The sequence below is a fragment of the Microcaecilia unicolor genome, chromosome 9 (genome assembly GCF_901765095.1).
Source record: "Microcaecilia unicolor chromosome 9, aMicUni1.1, whole genome shotgun sequence".
NCBI classification, from domain to species: domain Eukaryota; kingdom Metazoa; phylum Chordata; class Amphibia; order Gymnophiona; family Siphonopidae; genus Microcaecilia; species Microcaecilia unicolor.
The window spans coordinates 145,935,017-145,950,708 of record NC_044039.1 but is presented as its reverse complement, the minus strand read 5'-3'; the positions used below and the strand labels follow the sequence as shown (position 1 = coordinate 145,950,708).

Here is a 15,692-nt window from a genome sequence, read left to right as displayed (position 1 = left end):
GGTCCCCGGCGCCGGTACGGAATGCACAGCCAAAAGGGCCACGCTTCCCGCCAAAAACGGCTCCATCGAGGCCGACCCGAGACGCGCAGCCAAAATGGCCGCATTTCCCGCAAAAAACGGCCACGCCATTGCCGGCCCGGAATGTGCGGTCAAATCGCCGCCCAACACCTCCGCCGACTCAGGGGAAAGCACGGGGGGCAAGAGCGCTGACGTAGGCTCCCTACAAAATTTACATTGGCCACCTTTCACTTCAACGCCGCACTTCGCGCAAAACCGACACCTCGCCAGCTTAGACATAATGGCCGTGAACACAATAAAAACAAACAGTTGCTTTGTGCTCTGACAGACTAATAGGCAAAACCGCCTAAGGCAAGAACGCTCTTGAAGACGTTTTATCTCTGGACTGCCACAAGAACGGCCAAAATAGCTGCCTTTTAAAAACATTTATTTTTTTTTAAACCTCGTTGCTGATGCCTAAACACCTCAAGGGTACAGAACGAGGTCTGTAGCTGAGGTCAAGCAGTCCTCCAGAGGAAGAGCACAGGGGGAGGGACCTGGCCACCCGGGTGTGACACCCCACAGGGAATAAGAAGCCCCTTAGGACTTACACCCTGTAATAGAGATTCAAGTGTGGGTTCTCTAACATTTACAACCCAATCTAGAAACCCCAAACTGGCCTACCAGACTGAGTACACTGCACAGGCTGCACACTTCTACCCTCTGCTGAGACTGAGAAAATACTGGTTAGGAGGAAGTCTGCACAGGCTACTTGTATAAGAAGTTTTAGTGTTCTCAGTCTCCCTCTGCTGGTAGGAGTGTATAACCCAAGCATCTTGAACGGTCTGGAGGATTGCTGAGGAACTACAATTTTTAGATATATAAAAACTATTTTGTTTTTTTAATATATCTTCTAAAAACAGCATAATGAGTTAGAGGAAGGTCACAGCTCCTTCATATTTAAGACTCAGAATCACCTAGACTTTGGGGACATATTCACACAATGCTGAGCATTCCCCACATTGTTGTCTGAGCCTAAGCATCTATATCAGTTTTGTGCATATTTGTAATGAACATCCTGCCACACTTAAGACATCCACCACAGTAAAGAATCTGCTGGCCATATCAGACTCAAATGTTGACACCTTTCTACTACTATTCACTTTCTTTGTTACATGTGTACACTGTAGATATATATATATCTACAATATGTATTTTTGAGAAGTGGAAGAGGACTCTAGTTAAGCCTAGCTTTGAGAAAGATTAAAGCCCCCCCCCCCAACACACACGCAAAAATAGCCTGATCCACATCTCTTGATAGCCTTAGGTCTTTTTCATCTGAACTATTGCAAAGAAGAGGCTGTACAGGATCCTCTGCAGATCCTCAGAAAAATAAATTGTGTTTTTATGAAGTCAGAAACATTTAGCCATGTGTATACCATCTGATGATATCATGGATTATGTCTTATTGAATTAGGTACTATCCTTCTCAAAACACATCAAAGCTGTGTACAATTTCTAAAATCTAAATGGGAAACATCCACTCAAGTGACTAGTATCATTCTGCTACTTCAGGATAAAGGGAGTAAGGCTCAGGCTGGCAAAAGGAGTAAGAAGTTTCTTCTATTCTTGTATCTCCACCTCCATATCTAACTACAGAACACCATGTAGTAAAGACCTCCCTCAATTACAATCATTCCTTAATAGGAAGCACTTGACAACTGTGAACTGTTTAATTATAGGTTAAATTGACTGGATTATCCATTTTTGCTGCTGTGTTTTGTAGAAGCTGTAGATATTTGTCCAACCTCTGCTAAACCTTAGTACAGTTGCTTGTAGGAATAAAATGCAATCATGCAATGTCTATTTTCCAAAAACTAAACTTGCTAAGTTTATTGGTGGTTTTTAGATACCTCCATTTATCCATCCAAGAGATAGTTAGCTAAATGTAATGAATTCTACTATCACTAACACTAAAATCAATCCAGCAATTCTTTTTCGAGGTAGCATCATATCCAGCTATTAATTTAGTAGTGGCTAGAACCTTTCAATGTTACATACCTGGTTCATGGAATTCCATGCCATTGGAGGTGATGTCTTAACTGAACTATTTGAATTTCTAGCAAGAGATAAACCTTGGCTCCGAGCATGCTTGCACCTAAAAACTGTTGCTTTGAAAGCTACTGTAACATTGGATTTTCGAAATAATGCGTTATGTCTTACATTTGGATCCGTACTTCATGTTTTGTTTATATTTTAGTAGGTTATCAAGACAATAACTTTCACTCATAGCCTGTTCCCTAACATATATCCTCTCTCAAGTAAACACCCCCAAACGATTACCGCCTACATCCTCCTAATCATCCCTCTCTTTACCTCTGTTCACACACACTGATATGAGCCAGCAGGTAGAGGGGGAGCAGTATTGCCTCAGACCGCAGTCTTCCTCTGCAGCTACTTCCAGTTCAACTAATGCCACAAACTACACTGTTGGGTGTATTTCAAAGTACCAGCTGGACCCAAGCAGCAAAGATGGAAGATGAGGCTGCTTTCCTCTTTCTGCAAGCTCCACTCAGCAGCTGTGAAAAATGTTTTGTTGGGGGGAATTGCTGGGGTGGCCAGTCTAATATCTTTGTCCCCCAAAGGTCACATCACTGGTGAGGGGTACAGAGATGCCTGCACTTTTACCTCTGAAAGGCCATGGAACTATCTTGAGGAGCAGGTGGTGAGCAATCTTTATCCCCATACAGAACTACCCCCTCTCTGATTTTTCCAGCCTCAATCTCGATGTTGGCTTAGTGTGCCTGTGCCAATATCTAAGCTTGGTTCTGGCTAAACGCAAAAGCATTTTTCCTCCTATTTTGTGCCTGTGAGAAAAAAAGGTTTGGTACAATTGACCTTTTGTTTTTTTCTTCTTGTATATATACCTGATTGTTAAAACAAGTTAGAGAATAGGCATTTCCTTAAAAAAGAGATGACATAAGTATAAAGCATTTTTATTCAACAGTATACTGAAATTTAAGCCAGCCATAGAGGGAGGTTGTGGGGTTTTTATTATTCAAATTGGTGCCCACCCTTCTTTCACCCAAGTATTTCCATTATGCCTCTTTAGGTGTGGCTATTGCTCAGGCAGATGTACTGGAAACCAGTAAAGCTTTATTCAATAAGTAGTCAAAGTTCAGCACATGCTAAATGCTGCTATTTTATACCTATGGGAAGGTTCAATGAATTCTACTACCTTTTCTCCAACACAATTCCCAAGTAAAAAGAAAAAACAGCCAAACACGAATCCAGAGCCAAGGAAAATGAATGCTTCATTTTTTTTTGCTTTGAATTATATCTTGTTAAAAATGTATTTTCCCCAGTATAAGTGTATTCATATGTACATGTGAAACAGACCTGAAATGAAAGATTTTTAAACTGGAGCAGGCATACGGATGCCAAGTTGCAGAGGCTGACCAAAGCGAATTGCAGGACCCTCTACTCTTGGTGGTCTAAACAAATGAAAGGAGCCAAGACTGCCTCCTTGCAGGATGCCAGGATAAGAGGGCAAAGCAGAAAACATTGGCTTTTTCAAGGCCTGAACTGAGCCACCAAGAGAACTACGTACTACTAAAGGGATGGCACCAGACACTGTACTCTGCTCCTTGGCTTCATCATTATCCCTCACCCTCATCTTCTGCATTTGCTCTTGAATTGAGAAATCTACCTGAGCACTAACTTTTTGTGCCTGTCCTTTTGTACTGGAAGCAGCTTCATCTTCTTTGCACTTCCTGGAAACCCATACTCCATGCTCTAGGAAGAGTCTTTCTTGCAATACAACAGATTTTTTTGCCAGCTTCTCTCCTTCAAAGTTTAGGTTGTTGCTGACCCAACCATGGTTGTGGAGGTTTGTTGCATGCATACGTTCCTGACTGTCCAGGTGGTCCTGTGCCTCCTCTTGTCCAAGGTTGTGGGATCGGATCAGGAGACCCCTCTCATTCATTTTGAATTCCTTTACAGCTTTCTCTCTGCGCATTTCCTGCAAGGCAGACAGGTGGAGCAACTCCTCTGGCAACTCCATGCTAGAGAACTATTTAAAATAGAAAAAAAATTCATTGAGAATGAGTATCCTGCATTGGGAGGATCACACAGTATATCTTAGAACTATGATTTGCATTACAATAGTTTCAACACTTTCATTAATATATTTTGAGCAGCAGAAGACACATTATCATATACCGCAAAAAGACTGGAAATTCTAGCACTGTATCAGCACACTTAAAGTGTCAAATTTTTATCATTAAAATCTTTTAGAACAAAAAAAAACTACAGAAATTTGATGCATACCATGAAAAGACAGGTAATCCCTTCCCTTCCCATTTTAGCTTAGTATCCTGTAGGAAAGCTGGCCTCATAAGATCACTGTCTCACAAATAACTTTTGAACCATTAATGTAATTTCATTTAAATTTGTACAAGAGATGACAAAAAAGTCTAATGACCTAAGCTCATACTTTTCATATGCTCTCACAGTCCTTTTCCCCCCTTTTATTTTTTTAAATAGGTGTACAGAATAGGCAATCAGAGCACATATCATCAAGCATTTTCAAAGCTGCCTTGCTTCTAAGCTAGCATCTCTGGGGTCCTTTTACCAAGCTGCGGTAAAAAGGGCCCTGTGGTGGTGGTGGCGCGTGTTTTTACCTCAGCAGGTAAAAAGCCCGAAAAATCACATGGCCATGCAGTAAACTTGCATTTACCATGTGGCCATGTGGAAGGGGAAGCACTTACTGCCACCTCCTGTAGTATATATTTTTTTAAATCCAGCAGCACCGGAACTGGTTAGGCTGGCAGTAGTTTGGGGGTTGTCACACAGCAACCCTTTAGTGAAAGGGCCCCTCTATTCGTTTTGTCTAGTTTCTGATAAGCAAACATGATATCTAATGATTAATACAGTAGTATTAGTTATACAGAAATTCATATAATGAATGCAGCCATAATCGTGTGACAATTTTGTGAACCAAAGAAGAAATCTATGTCTCACAAAATATTTAAACATTTAATTTTCTTAATGAACATAATTTTAATGGAAATAGAAATAGTTAAGTTTTGCAAAACCTGATTTCCTGACCATAGTGGATCAAAAGTGAAACAGTAGTGTGGTATTCCCAACTCCTTTTCGAGTCAGCATGTTATCCTGACTGTAACAGAACTCAATATCATCTCAAACCTAATTGGAGACAATTCATTTAGCAGTTCACGAGCCAGTTTGGGTTAAAATGAAAGAGCTGAGAGCATTTGCAAATGTCCTTTGTTGCCCATAGGTAAAACAGTAAAGCATGTCTGCAGGAAAGCTTCTGCCCTCCTAAAATGAAGCTCAGGAAGAAAGCCAGGATGACAATGGGCTGATTGCTGTGAAACTCCACTATCACCTTAGGGAGAACTTCAGATACATGTGGAGCACTATTCAGTTTGGGAGTAACTGGATATACAGAGGGTTGTACCATGGTTTCCACTTTACTGATCCTGCATGCCAAATGTCATAGCTAGTTATAAGGAATGCTGTTTTCCAGGTAAGGCACTTGAATGAGCCCTCCCCCCTCAAATGATTCGGAGAGGACCTTGGGTAGCTGAGAAAGGAAAGCAGTGAGATCTCATGCTGGAGGTGGTTATTACACAGGAGGCTATGTGTTCATAAGGCCCCTCAGAAATGGGTAACCATGGGATGGATGGACACAGGTTTGCCATGGACTAGGCATACTACACTGACCAAGAGGTGAAGCTGTACTAATGTGGCCTGCATGCTTGAGTCAGAGAGGGACAAGAGATATGACAGAAGGTGACAATAAGATAGCTGGCAAGACTCTGGCTACTGTTTGTGCACCAACCGGTGTAACAAGATCATTTTAACTGGTAGAAGCTCTTAGCTGGAGGTCAAAAGGATGTCTTGGGCACTTTGCGAGACTGGGAAATTGGTGGTGTTCAACACACAATCAGTCATGGATGGGGACTTGAGTCAGGTTGCAGTAAGTGGCCTCCCTGTTGGGTCAGCAAGTAGGTTTGCTTTCCATTTGAGGAAGTGGTAATGAGGCAAGAGTGAAGAACCTGGGGTATAAATTTGTCTCAGCCAATCGATTTATCAGAATTATATGCCCCATTTTGATGTCCCTTTTAGAGCATTTTGGAAACTAGGAGGAATGCAACAAAGGCATACAGCTGGCCCCAATTCCACAAAAAAAAAGAGAGGATGTAATTTTTTTTATTTATCATATTTATATTCTGCCTTATCCCAAGGCGGGTTACAGTAAAACATACATAAATGTGAGCTAGTCTGTGGCAGGCAGATTGAAGTTTTAATATTTCCCATTTTCTGGAATGGCAGAAATGTCTACATCAAGATTTCCCTTTTCTTGAATAAGCTCAGTGCTACAGAGTTGTTGAGAGACAAGTGAAGATTTAGTCAGCAACAGAGTCCATTGGGCTCATTTTCAAAAGAGAAGGGCGCCCATCTTACGACACAAATTGGGTGATGGGCGTCCTTCTCCCAGGGTTGCCCAAATCGGCATAATCGAAAGCCAATTTTGGGCACCCTCAACTGCTTTCCGTCGCGGGGACGACCAAAGTTCCCGGGGGCGTGTCGGAAGCATAGCAAAGGCGGGACTGGGGCATGCTTAACACATGGGCGTCCTCGGCTGATAATGGGAAAAAAAAGGGCATCCCTGACAAACACTTGGTGAACTTTACTTGGTCCTTTTTTTTTTTTTTTACGACCCAGCCACAAAAATGTGCCCTAAATGACCAGACCACCACCAGAGGGAATCGGGGATGACCGCCCCATACGCCCCCAGTGGTCACTAACCCCCTCCCACCCTAAAAAAAAAAAAACTTAAAAAATATTTTTTCTAGCCTCTGTGCCAGCCTCAAATATCATATCCAGCTCCATGACAGCAGTATGCAGGCCCCTGGAGCAGTTTTAGTGGGTACTGCAGTGCACTTCAGGCAGGCAGACCCAGGTCCATCCCCCCCTATTTGTTAAACTTGTGGTGGTAAATGTCAGCCCTCCAAAACCCACCACAAACCCACTGTACCCACATCTAGGTGCCCCCTTCATCCCTAAGGGTTATGGTAATGGTGTACAGTTGTGGGGAGTGGGTTTTGGGGGGCTCTGCACACAAGGTAAAGGAGCTATGCACCTGGAAGCTTTTTCTGAAATCTACTACAGTGCCCCCCTAGGGTGCCCTGGCATGTGAGGGGGACCAGTGCACTATGAATGCAGGCTCCTCCCACGACCAAAGAGCTTGGATTTGGTCATTTCTTAGATGGGCGTCCTCAGTTTCCATTACCACCGAAAATCGGAGATGACCATCTCTAGGGACGACTATCTCTAAGGTCAACCTAAATGTGGAGATTTGGGCGTTCCCGGCCATATTATCGAACTGAAAGATGGACGCCCATCTTGTTTTGATAATACAGGTTTCCCCGCCCCTTCGCGCAGACGTCCTGCGAGAACACCCTCAGGAAAATTTGGGCGCCCCGTTCGATTATGCCCCTCCATATGATTTATGTTGCCCATAAGCAATATGGCCTAAAACAGAGCTACATTTCATATTGTAATTGGCTCTTGGCAAAGTCAAAGGAAGACCAAGCCACCCTGCTTGCTGATATAGAACATAGAGAACTTGATTGCCTGTCCTCATAATGTCTTTTGCAAACCCATTCTTTGAACATGCGAAGTGCAAGATGATAGCATGCAGCTTGAGTTGACTGACAAATACAGTGATCTTGTGTTTCGTCCATAAGCCTTGAGCTCACATGTGAGGAACATGAACTCCTCAACCAGTTGTGGTAGCATTCACCGTGAGAGAGACATGGCATTTTGGTGGCTGAAACGGGCAGCTTGAGAAGTTGGTGTTGTCCTGCTACCAATGCAAGAAGTGTTTTACATTTGACAACAGGCTGACTTTTGTGGGCAGGGGTGATGCTGGTCTCAATAGAGTTGAAGGTGCCACTGAACAATTCACATGCATAATCTTACAAAGGTGACTGTGACCACCATATGCCTCAGGACCCAGAAAAGATGCTCTGGATCTAAATTGTGAAGTTACAAGGACAATATTCTGATTTTGTACAGTCATCTAAGAAGGTATGCTTATCACTTGAGAGTCCAGGAGCACATCAATGCAGCCGATGAATTGGGGCACCAAGGAGGATCTGGTGTCATAAGGAATCAAAGGTCCCTTCCCCCTTTGGTATGTTGGCTTGCATCTTGGATGTTTCAGATTTTTTAAGAGCTACCTCAGACGTCACTGCTTGGTAGGAAAGCTGGGGTGTATGCACCCCAATGCATAGTGGACTATATATTTTAGATATAAGCACCTGAAGGTCACCTAGGACAGCACTGAAATCCTGTTTGTTGTCCATGGGTTCAGTGGAAGGATGTGCCGCTGGCCTATGAGGAGAGATTCCAGTAATACTTAGGAAGCTCCTTTGTAGCTTGTTGGTAAAAGTGGTGTTGTGGCACCGAGGTTGGGGGGCATATAACTAAAGGAAGCTAGTTAGCTCTTTAAAAATGCATCCACCACATCAGGCCAGCAAGAAGGAATTTGTAGAGAAGTTGGAGCTGAATGATCCCCGGAGGAGGGGGTCATCATGGTTGGATCAGGTTGTAGGGGAAAGGGAAATGGGACTTGATATACCGCCTTTCTGAGGTTTTTGCAACTACATTCAAAGCGGTTTACAGATATTCAGGTACTTATTTTTGTACCAGGGGCAATGGAGGGTTAAGTGACTTGCCCAGAGTCACAAGGAGCTGCAGTGGGAATCGAACTCAGTTCCCCAGGATCAAAGTCCACTGCACTAACCACTAGGCTACTCCTCCACGCCACTATCCAGGTTGTCTATTTTGTAGCTGGTGGGCTGGAGCCTCTTTAGAGGTAGTTTATCAGCCTGTTGCTCAGAGTTATATTGGACGCGTATGTTGATTTATACTTCAGTCCCTTGCATCTTGGGAACTGAAGGGTTAGGTGTGTTCTTGTTATTTCAGTTGTGTTTCTGATTGGTAGGTCTATCAGTTCTGTCATGTAGCCTGGGGCTAGTCCATGGATTATTTTGTGAACCATAGTACAAACCTTAAAGGTAATACATTCTTTGATTGGTAGCCAGTGCAGTTTTTTGCATAGATAAATCGTGTTTTTCCATAGATAAGCTTGGCTGCTGTGTTCTGGGCGGTCTGAAGTTTCTTTAAGATTTGTTCTTTGCAACCCGCATATATTCCGTTGCAGTAATCGATGTGGGTTAATACCATTGATTGAATCATGTTACAAAAGATTGCCCTCGGGAAGAATTGCTTTATACGTTTGAGTTTCCACATTGTGTGAAACATTTTCTCTGTAGGGGCTGTGGCTTGGTTCTCTAGTGTTAAGTTGCAGTCTAAAGTAATACCGAGGATTTTCAGATTGTCTGAAATTGGGAGAGTGTATTCCCAGGTATTTATGGTTGTGGGGTGGTTTGTGCTATATTGGGATGAGAGAATGAGATTGTGTATTTTTTCTTTGTTGAGTTTTAATTTGAATGCTGTTGCTCAGGAACTCCAGTATGTCTGGATTCTACCAAAGCTGCTGTTACTATCGTCCTCCTGAAGACGCTAACTTAGCGAAACATGACTCATGTAGGGGACTAAAGAGGGCTACCAGTTTTTAATGTGACTAAACCCTTTGAGAAGAAGAGTATTGGATAAGGAATTTTCACTGAATTCACAGAATCACAGTGTTACACATTGACCGGGACAGTCTGTAGATCCCTGCCTACATGTTGGTTGGAACAAGCAAGCTCACCACCTCAAGAAACAAAATCTATACGCTAAGTGTAATTTTTCATCTACACTTTTGAATTATTTGCTAAGCAAAGGCAATCTATTGTATAGGTAGGAAGGTTAGCGTTTCTGTGCTGTGATGATAGGATGGTGACATTACAAACCTTGATTCTTGACTGCGGTCATGTGTAATGCGCCAAACACTGAGCACAATTCATATTATTTAATTAATGTGATGATAAGAAAATACTTATAAAAATGTTATAGAAAGATACAGTAAGAGGTTTCCTTCTAGAGTTTGAGTTAAAATTTTATGCCAAGAAGTATAGATTAATGCACTTGGGGTGCAGAAACCCAAGAGAGATACCGGATAGGAGGGGAAAGATTAGTAAGCTCGACTCAGGAGAGAGACCTTGGGGTGTTGGTGTCTGAGGATCTAAAGGTGAAGAAATAATGCGACAAGGCGATGGCCATGGCCAGAAGGATGCTAGGATGCATAGAGAGGGGTATAACCAGCAGAAGAAAGGAGGTGTTGATGCTCCTCTACAAGTCGTTGGTGAGGCCCCACTTGGAGTACTGTGTTCAGTTTTGGAGGCCGTATTTTGCTAAAGCTATAAAAAGACTGGAAGAAGTGCAAAGAAAAGCTACAAAAATGGTATGGGATTTGCGTTGCAAATCGTACAAGGAGAGATTTGCTGACCTGAACACATACACCTTGGAGGAAAGGAGAAACGGGTTACATGATACAGACATTCAAATATTTGAAAGGTGTTAATCCGCAAACAAACCTTTTCCGGAGACGGGAAGGTGGTAGAACTAGAGAACATGAATTGAGGTTGAATGGGGGCAGACTCAGGATTAATGTCAGGAAGTATTTTTTCACAGAAAGGGTGGTGGATATGTGGAATGCCCTCCCGCAGGAGGTGGTGGAGATGAAAATGGTAATGGAATTCAAACATGAGGGGATAAACAAAGGAATTCTGTTTAGAAGGAATGGATCCACTGAATCTTAGCGGAGATTGGGTGACGACACTGGTAATTGGGAAGCAAAACCAGTGCTGGACAAACTTCTACGGTCTACGCCCTGATCGTGACTGAATACATAGGGATGGGCTGGAGTGCAAATTTTAAGGGGTTTCGACGTTAGCTTCAGAACTTAGTACAAGAACAGTGCTGGGCAGACTTCTATGGTCTGTGCTGGAGTGCAAATTTTAAGGGGTTTCGACGTTAGCTTCAGAACTTAGTACAAGAACAGTGCTGGGCAGACTTCTATGGTCTGTGCTGGAGTGCAAATTTTAAGGGGTTTCGACGTTAGCTTCAGAACTTAGTACAAGAACAGTGCTGGGCAGACTTCTATGGTCTGTGCCCTGAGAATGGCAAGATCAAATCAAACTCGGGTGTAAAGTATCACATACCATGTAAAATGAGTTTATCTTGATAGGCAGACTGGATGGACTGTACAGGGTATGATACATACCTGTAGCAGTTGTTCTCCGAGGACAGCAGGCTGATTGTTCTCACGACTGGGTGACGTCCGCGGCAGCCCCCACCAACCGGAAAGAAGCTTCGCGGGACGGTCGGCACGCAGGGCACGCCCACCGCGCATGCGCGGCCGTCTTCCCGCCCGTGCGCGACCGCTCCCGCCAGTTGAATGACTAGCAAAAGATGAAACACACAACTCCAAAGGGGAGGAGGGAGGGTAGGTGAGAACAATCAGCCTGCTGTCCTCGGAGAACAACTGCTACAGGTATGTATCATACCCTTTCTCCGAGGACAAGCAGGCTGCTTGTTCTCACGACTGGGGTATCCCTAGCTCTCAGGCTCACTCAAAACAAGAACCCAGGTCAATGGAACCTCGCAACGGCGAGGAAACAACAGGAATTGACCTACGAAGAACAACTAACTGAGAGTGCAGCCTGACCAGAATAAATTCGGGTCCTGGAGGGTGGAGTTGGATTTACACCCCAAACAGATTCTGCAGCACCGACTGCCCGAACCGACTGTCGCGTCGGGTATCCTGCTGGAGGCAGTAATGTGATGTGAATGTGTGGACAGATGACCACGTCGCAGCCTTGCAAATCTCTTCAATAGTGGCTGACTTCAAGTGGGCCACTGACGCTGCCATGGCTCTGACACTATGAGCCGTGACATGACCCTCAAGAGTCAGCCCAGCCTGGGCGTAAGTGAAGGAAATGCAATCTGCTAGCCAATTGGAGATGGTGCGTTTCCCGACAGCGACCCCTAGCCTGTTAGGGTCGAAAGAAATAAACAATTGGGCGGACTGTCTGTTGGGCTGTGTCCGCTCCAAGTAGAAGGCCAATGCTCTCTTGCAGTCCAATGTGTGCAACTGACGTTCAGCAGGGCGGGTATGCGGCCTGGGGAAGAATGTTGGCAAGACAATTGACTGGTTAAGATGGAACTCCGACACCACCTTCGGCAGGAACTTTGGGTGAGTGCGGAGCACTACTCTGTTGTGATGAAATTTAGTATATGGAGCATGAGCTACTAGGGCTTGAAGCTCACTGACCCTACGAGCTGAAGTAACTGCCACCAAGAAAATGACCTTCCAGGTCAAGTACTTCAGATGGCAGGTATTCAGTGGCTCAAAAGGAGGTTTCATCAGCTGGGTGAGGACGACGTTGAGATCCCATGACACAGTAGGAGGCTTGATAGGGGGCTTTGACAAAAGCAAGCCTCTCATGAATCGAACGACTAAAGGCTCTCCAGAGATGGCTTTACCTTCCACACGATAATGGTAAGCACTAATCGCACTAAGGTGATTCCTTACTGAGTTGGTCTTGAGGCCAGACTCTGATAAGTGCAGAAGGTATTCAAGCAGGTTCTGTGCAGGGCAAGAACGAGGTTCTAGGGCCTTGCTCTCACACCAAACGACAAACCTCCTCCACTTGAAAAAGTAACTCTTTTTAGTGGAATCCTTCCTAGAGGCAAGCAAGACCCGGGAGACACCCTCAGACAGACCCAACGCAGCGAAGTCTACGCCCTCAACATCCAGGCCGTGAGAGCCAGGGATTGAAGGTTGGGGTGCAGCAACGCTCCGTCGTTCTGCGAAATGAGAGTCGGAAAACACTCCAATCTCCACGGTTCTTCTGAGGACAACTCCAGAAGAAGAGGGAACCAGATCTGACGGGGCCAAAAGGGCGCTATCAGAATCATGGTGCCGCGGTCTTGCTTGAGCTTCAGTAAGGTCTTCCCCACCAAAGGTATGGGAGGATAAGCATACAGGAGGCCGGTCCCCCAATGAAGGAGAAAGGCATCTGACGCTAGCCTGCCGTGTGTCTGAAGTCTGGAACAGAACAGCGGCAGCTTGTGGTTGGTCTGAGAGGCGAAAAGATCCACCGAGGGGGTGCCCCACTCTCGGAAGATCTTGCGTACCACTCGGGAATGGAGCGACCACTCGTGCGGTTGCATGACTCTGCTCAGTCTGTCGGCCAGACTGTTGTTTACGCCTGCCAGGTACGTGGCTTGGAGAAGCATGCCGAACCGACACGCCCAACGCCACATACCGACGGCTTCCTGACACAGGGGGCGAGATCCGGTGCCCCCCTGCTTGTTGACGTAATACATTGCACCCTGTCTGTCCGAATTTGGATAATTTGGCAGGACAGCCGATCTCTGAAAGCCTTCAGTGCGTTCCAGATCGCTCGGAGCTCCAGGAGGTTGATCTGTAGATCCTTTTCCTGGAGGGACCACAGACCCTGGGTGTGAAGCCCATCGACATGGGCTCCCCACCCCAGGCGAGATGCATCCGTCGTCAGCACTTTCGTGGGCTGCGGAATTTGGAATGGACGTCCCAGGGTCAAATTGGTCCGTATGGTCCACCAGAGCAGTGAAGTGCGGTAACTGGTGGAGAGGCGGATGACATCCTCTAGATTCCCGGTGGCTTGGAACCACTGGGAAGCTAGGGTCCATTGAGCAGATCTCATATGAAGACGAGCCATGGGAGTCACATGAACTGTGGAGGCCATATGACCCAGAAGTCTCAACATCTGCCGAGCTGTGATCTGCTGAGACGCTCTGGTCCGCGAAGCCAGGGCCAAGAGATTGGTGGCCCTCGCTTCGGGAAGGTAGGCCTGAGCCATCTGGGAATTCAGCAGCGCTCCTATGAATTCCAGAGACTGAGTTGGCTGGAGATGGGACTTTGGGTAATTTATCACAAACCCCAGCAGCTCCAGAAGTTGAATAGTGCACTGCATGGACCGGAGGGCTCCTGCCTCCGAGGTGTTCTTGACCAGCCAATCGTCGAGATAAGGGAACACGTGCACTCCCAGCTTGCGTAGGTAGGCCGCTACCACCACGAGGCACTTTGTAAACACTCGTGGGGCAGAGGCGAGCCCAAAGGGCAGCACACAATACTGAAAGTGCCGTGCGCCCAGGCGGAATCTGAGATACTGTCTGTGAGCTGGCAGTATCGCGATGTGAGTGTATGCGTCCTTTAAATCCAGGGAACATAGCCAATCGTTTTTCTGAATCATTGGCAGAAGGGTGCCCAAGGAAAGCATCCTGAACTTTTCTTTGACCAGGAATTTGTTCAGGCCTCTCAGGTCTAGGATGGGACGCATCCCCCCTGTTTTCTTTTCCACAAGGAAGTACCTGGAATAGAATCCCTGCCCTTCCTGCCCGGGTGGTACGGGCTCGACCGCATTGGCGCTGAGAAGGGCGGAGAGTTCCTCTGCAAGTACCTGCTTGTGATGGGAGCTGAAAGACTGAGCTCCCGGAGGACAATTTGGAGGCAGGGAGGCCAACTTCAGGGCGTATCCGTACCGCACTATTTGGAGAACCCACTGGTCGGAGGTTATGAGAGGCCACCTTTGGTGAAAAAATTTTAACCTCCCTCCGACCGGCAGGTCGTCCGGTACGGACACTTGTAGGGCGGCTATGTTCCCATGGATCCAGTCAAAAGCCCGTCCCCGGCTTTTGCTGTGGAGGCGCAGGGGGCTGCTTAGGCGCACGCTGTTGACGGGAACGAGCGCGCTGGGGCTGTCCCTGTGCCTGACGAGGCCTTCGGGCCGGCTGGTTGTACCTACGCTTCGCAAAAGAATAGGGTGCAGCCTGCCGGGCCCGGGAAAAACGCCCGCCCGCGGGGGCGGGTGCTGAAGGCGCCCGGTGGGAGAGCTTGTCGAGAGCGGTTTCCCGCTGATGCAGTTGGTCAACCATCTGCTCGACCTTCTCGCCAAAAATATTATCCCCCCGGCAAGGGACGTCAGCCAGTCTCTGCTGGGTGCGGTTGTCCAGGTCAGAGGCACGCAGCCATGAGAGCCTGCGCATCACTATACCTTGGGCCGCAGCACGAGATGCCACGTCACAGGTGTCAAAAATCCCCCTGGACAGGAACTTTCTGCACGCCTTCAGCTGCCTGACCACCTCCTGATAAGGCCTGGACTGCTCCGGCGGGAGCTTATCGACCAGGTCCGCCAGCTGTTGCACATTGGTCCGCATGTGGATGCTCATATAGAGCAGGTAAGATTGGATGCGGGTCACGAGCATGGAGGATTGGTAGGCCTTCCTCCCAAATGAGTCCAGAGTGCGAGACTCCCGCCCCGGGGGCGCCGAGGCGGTATCCCTCGAACTCCGTGCCCTCTTGAGAGCAGAATCCACGACCGCTGAGTCATGGGGCAACTGGGGCCGCATGAGCTCTGGGTCAGAGTGGATCCTGTACTGGGACTCTGCTTTCTTGGGAATGGTGGGGTTAGTTAGTGGTCGCACCCAGTTCCGAAGCAGCGTCTCCTTCAGGACATTGTGCAGCGGTACCGTGGAGGACTCTCTAGGTGGTGATGGATAGTCGAGGACCTCGAGCATCTCGGCCCTCGGCTCTTCCACAGAGACCACGGGAAAGGGAATGCTTATGGACATATCCCGCACAAAGGAGGCAAAGGAGAGACTCTCAG

At 46.6% G+C, this 15,692-nt stretch overlaps 1 protein-coding gene across 4 annotated transcripts in view; it reads right to left on the bottom strand.

The window, feature by feature from the left end:
- Positions 1 to 2,987: 2,987 nt before the first annotated feature.
- Positions 2,988 to 15,692, bottom strand: part of EXD1 (exonuclease 3'-5' domain containing 1) — a 125,251-nt gene continuing 112,546 nt past the window's right edge. For all 4 annotated transcript variants that reach the window (XM_030214545.1, XM_030214546.1, XM_030214547.1 and 1 more), the window contains one exon: positions 2,988 to 4,069. In XM_030214545.1, coding sequence (XP_030070405.1) covers positions 3,413 to 4,069 — 657 coding nt within the window. In that variant the 3' untranslated portion in view covers positions 2,988 to 3,412. The remainder of the gene's footprint in view (positions 4,070 to 15,692) is intronic.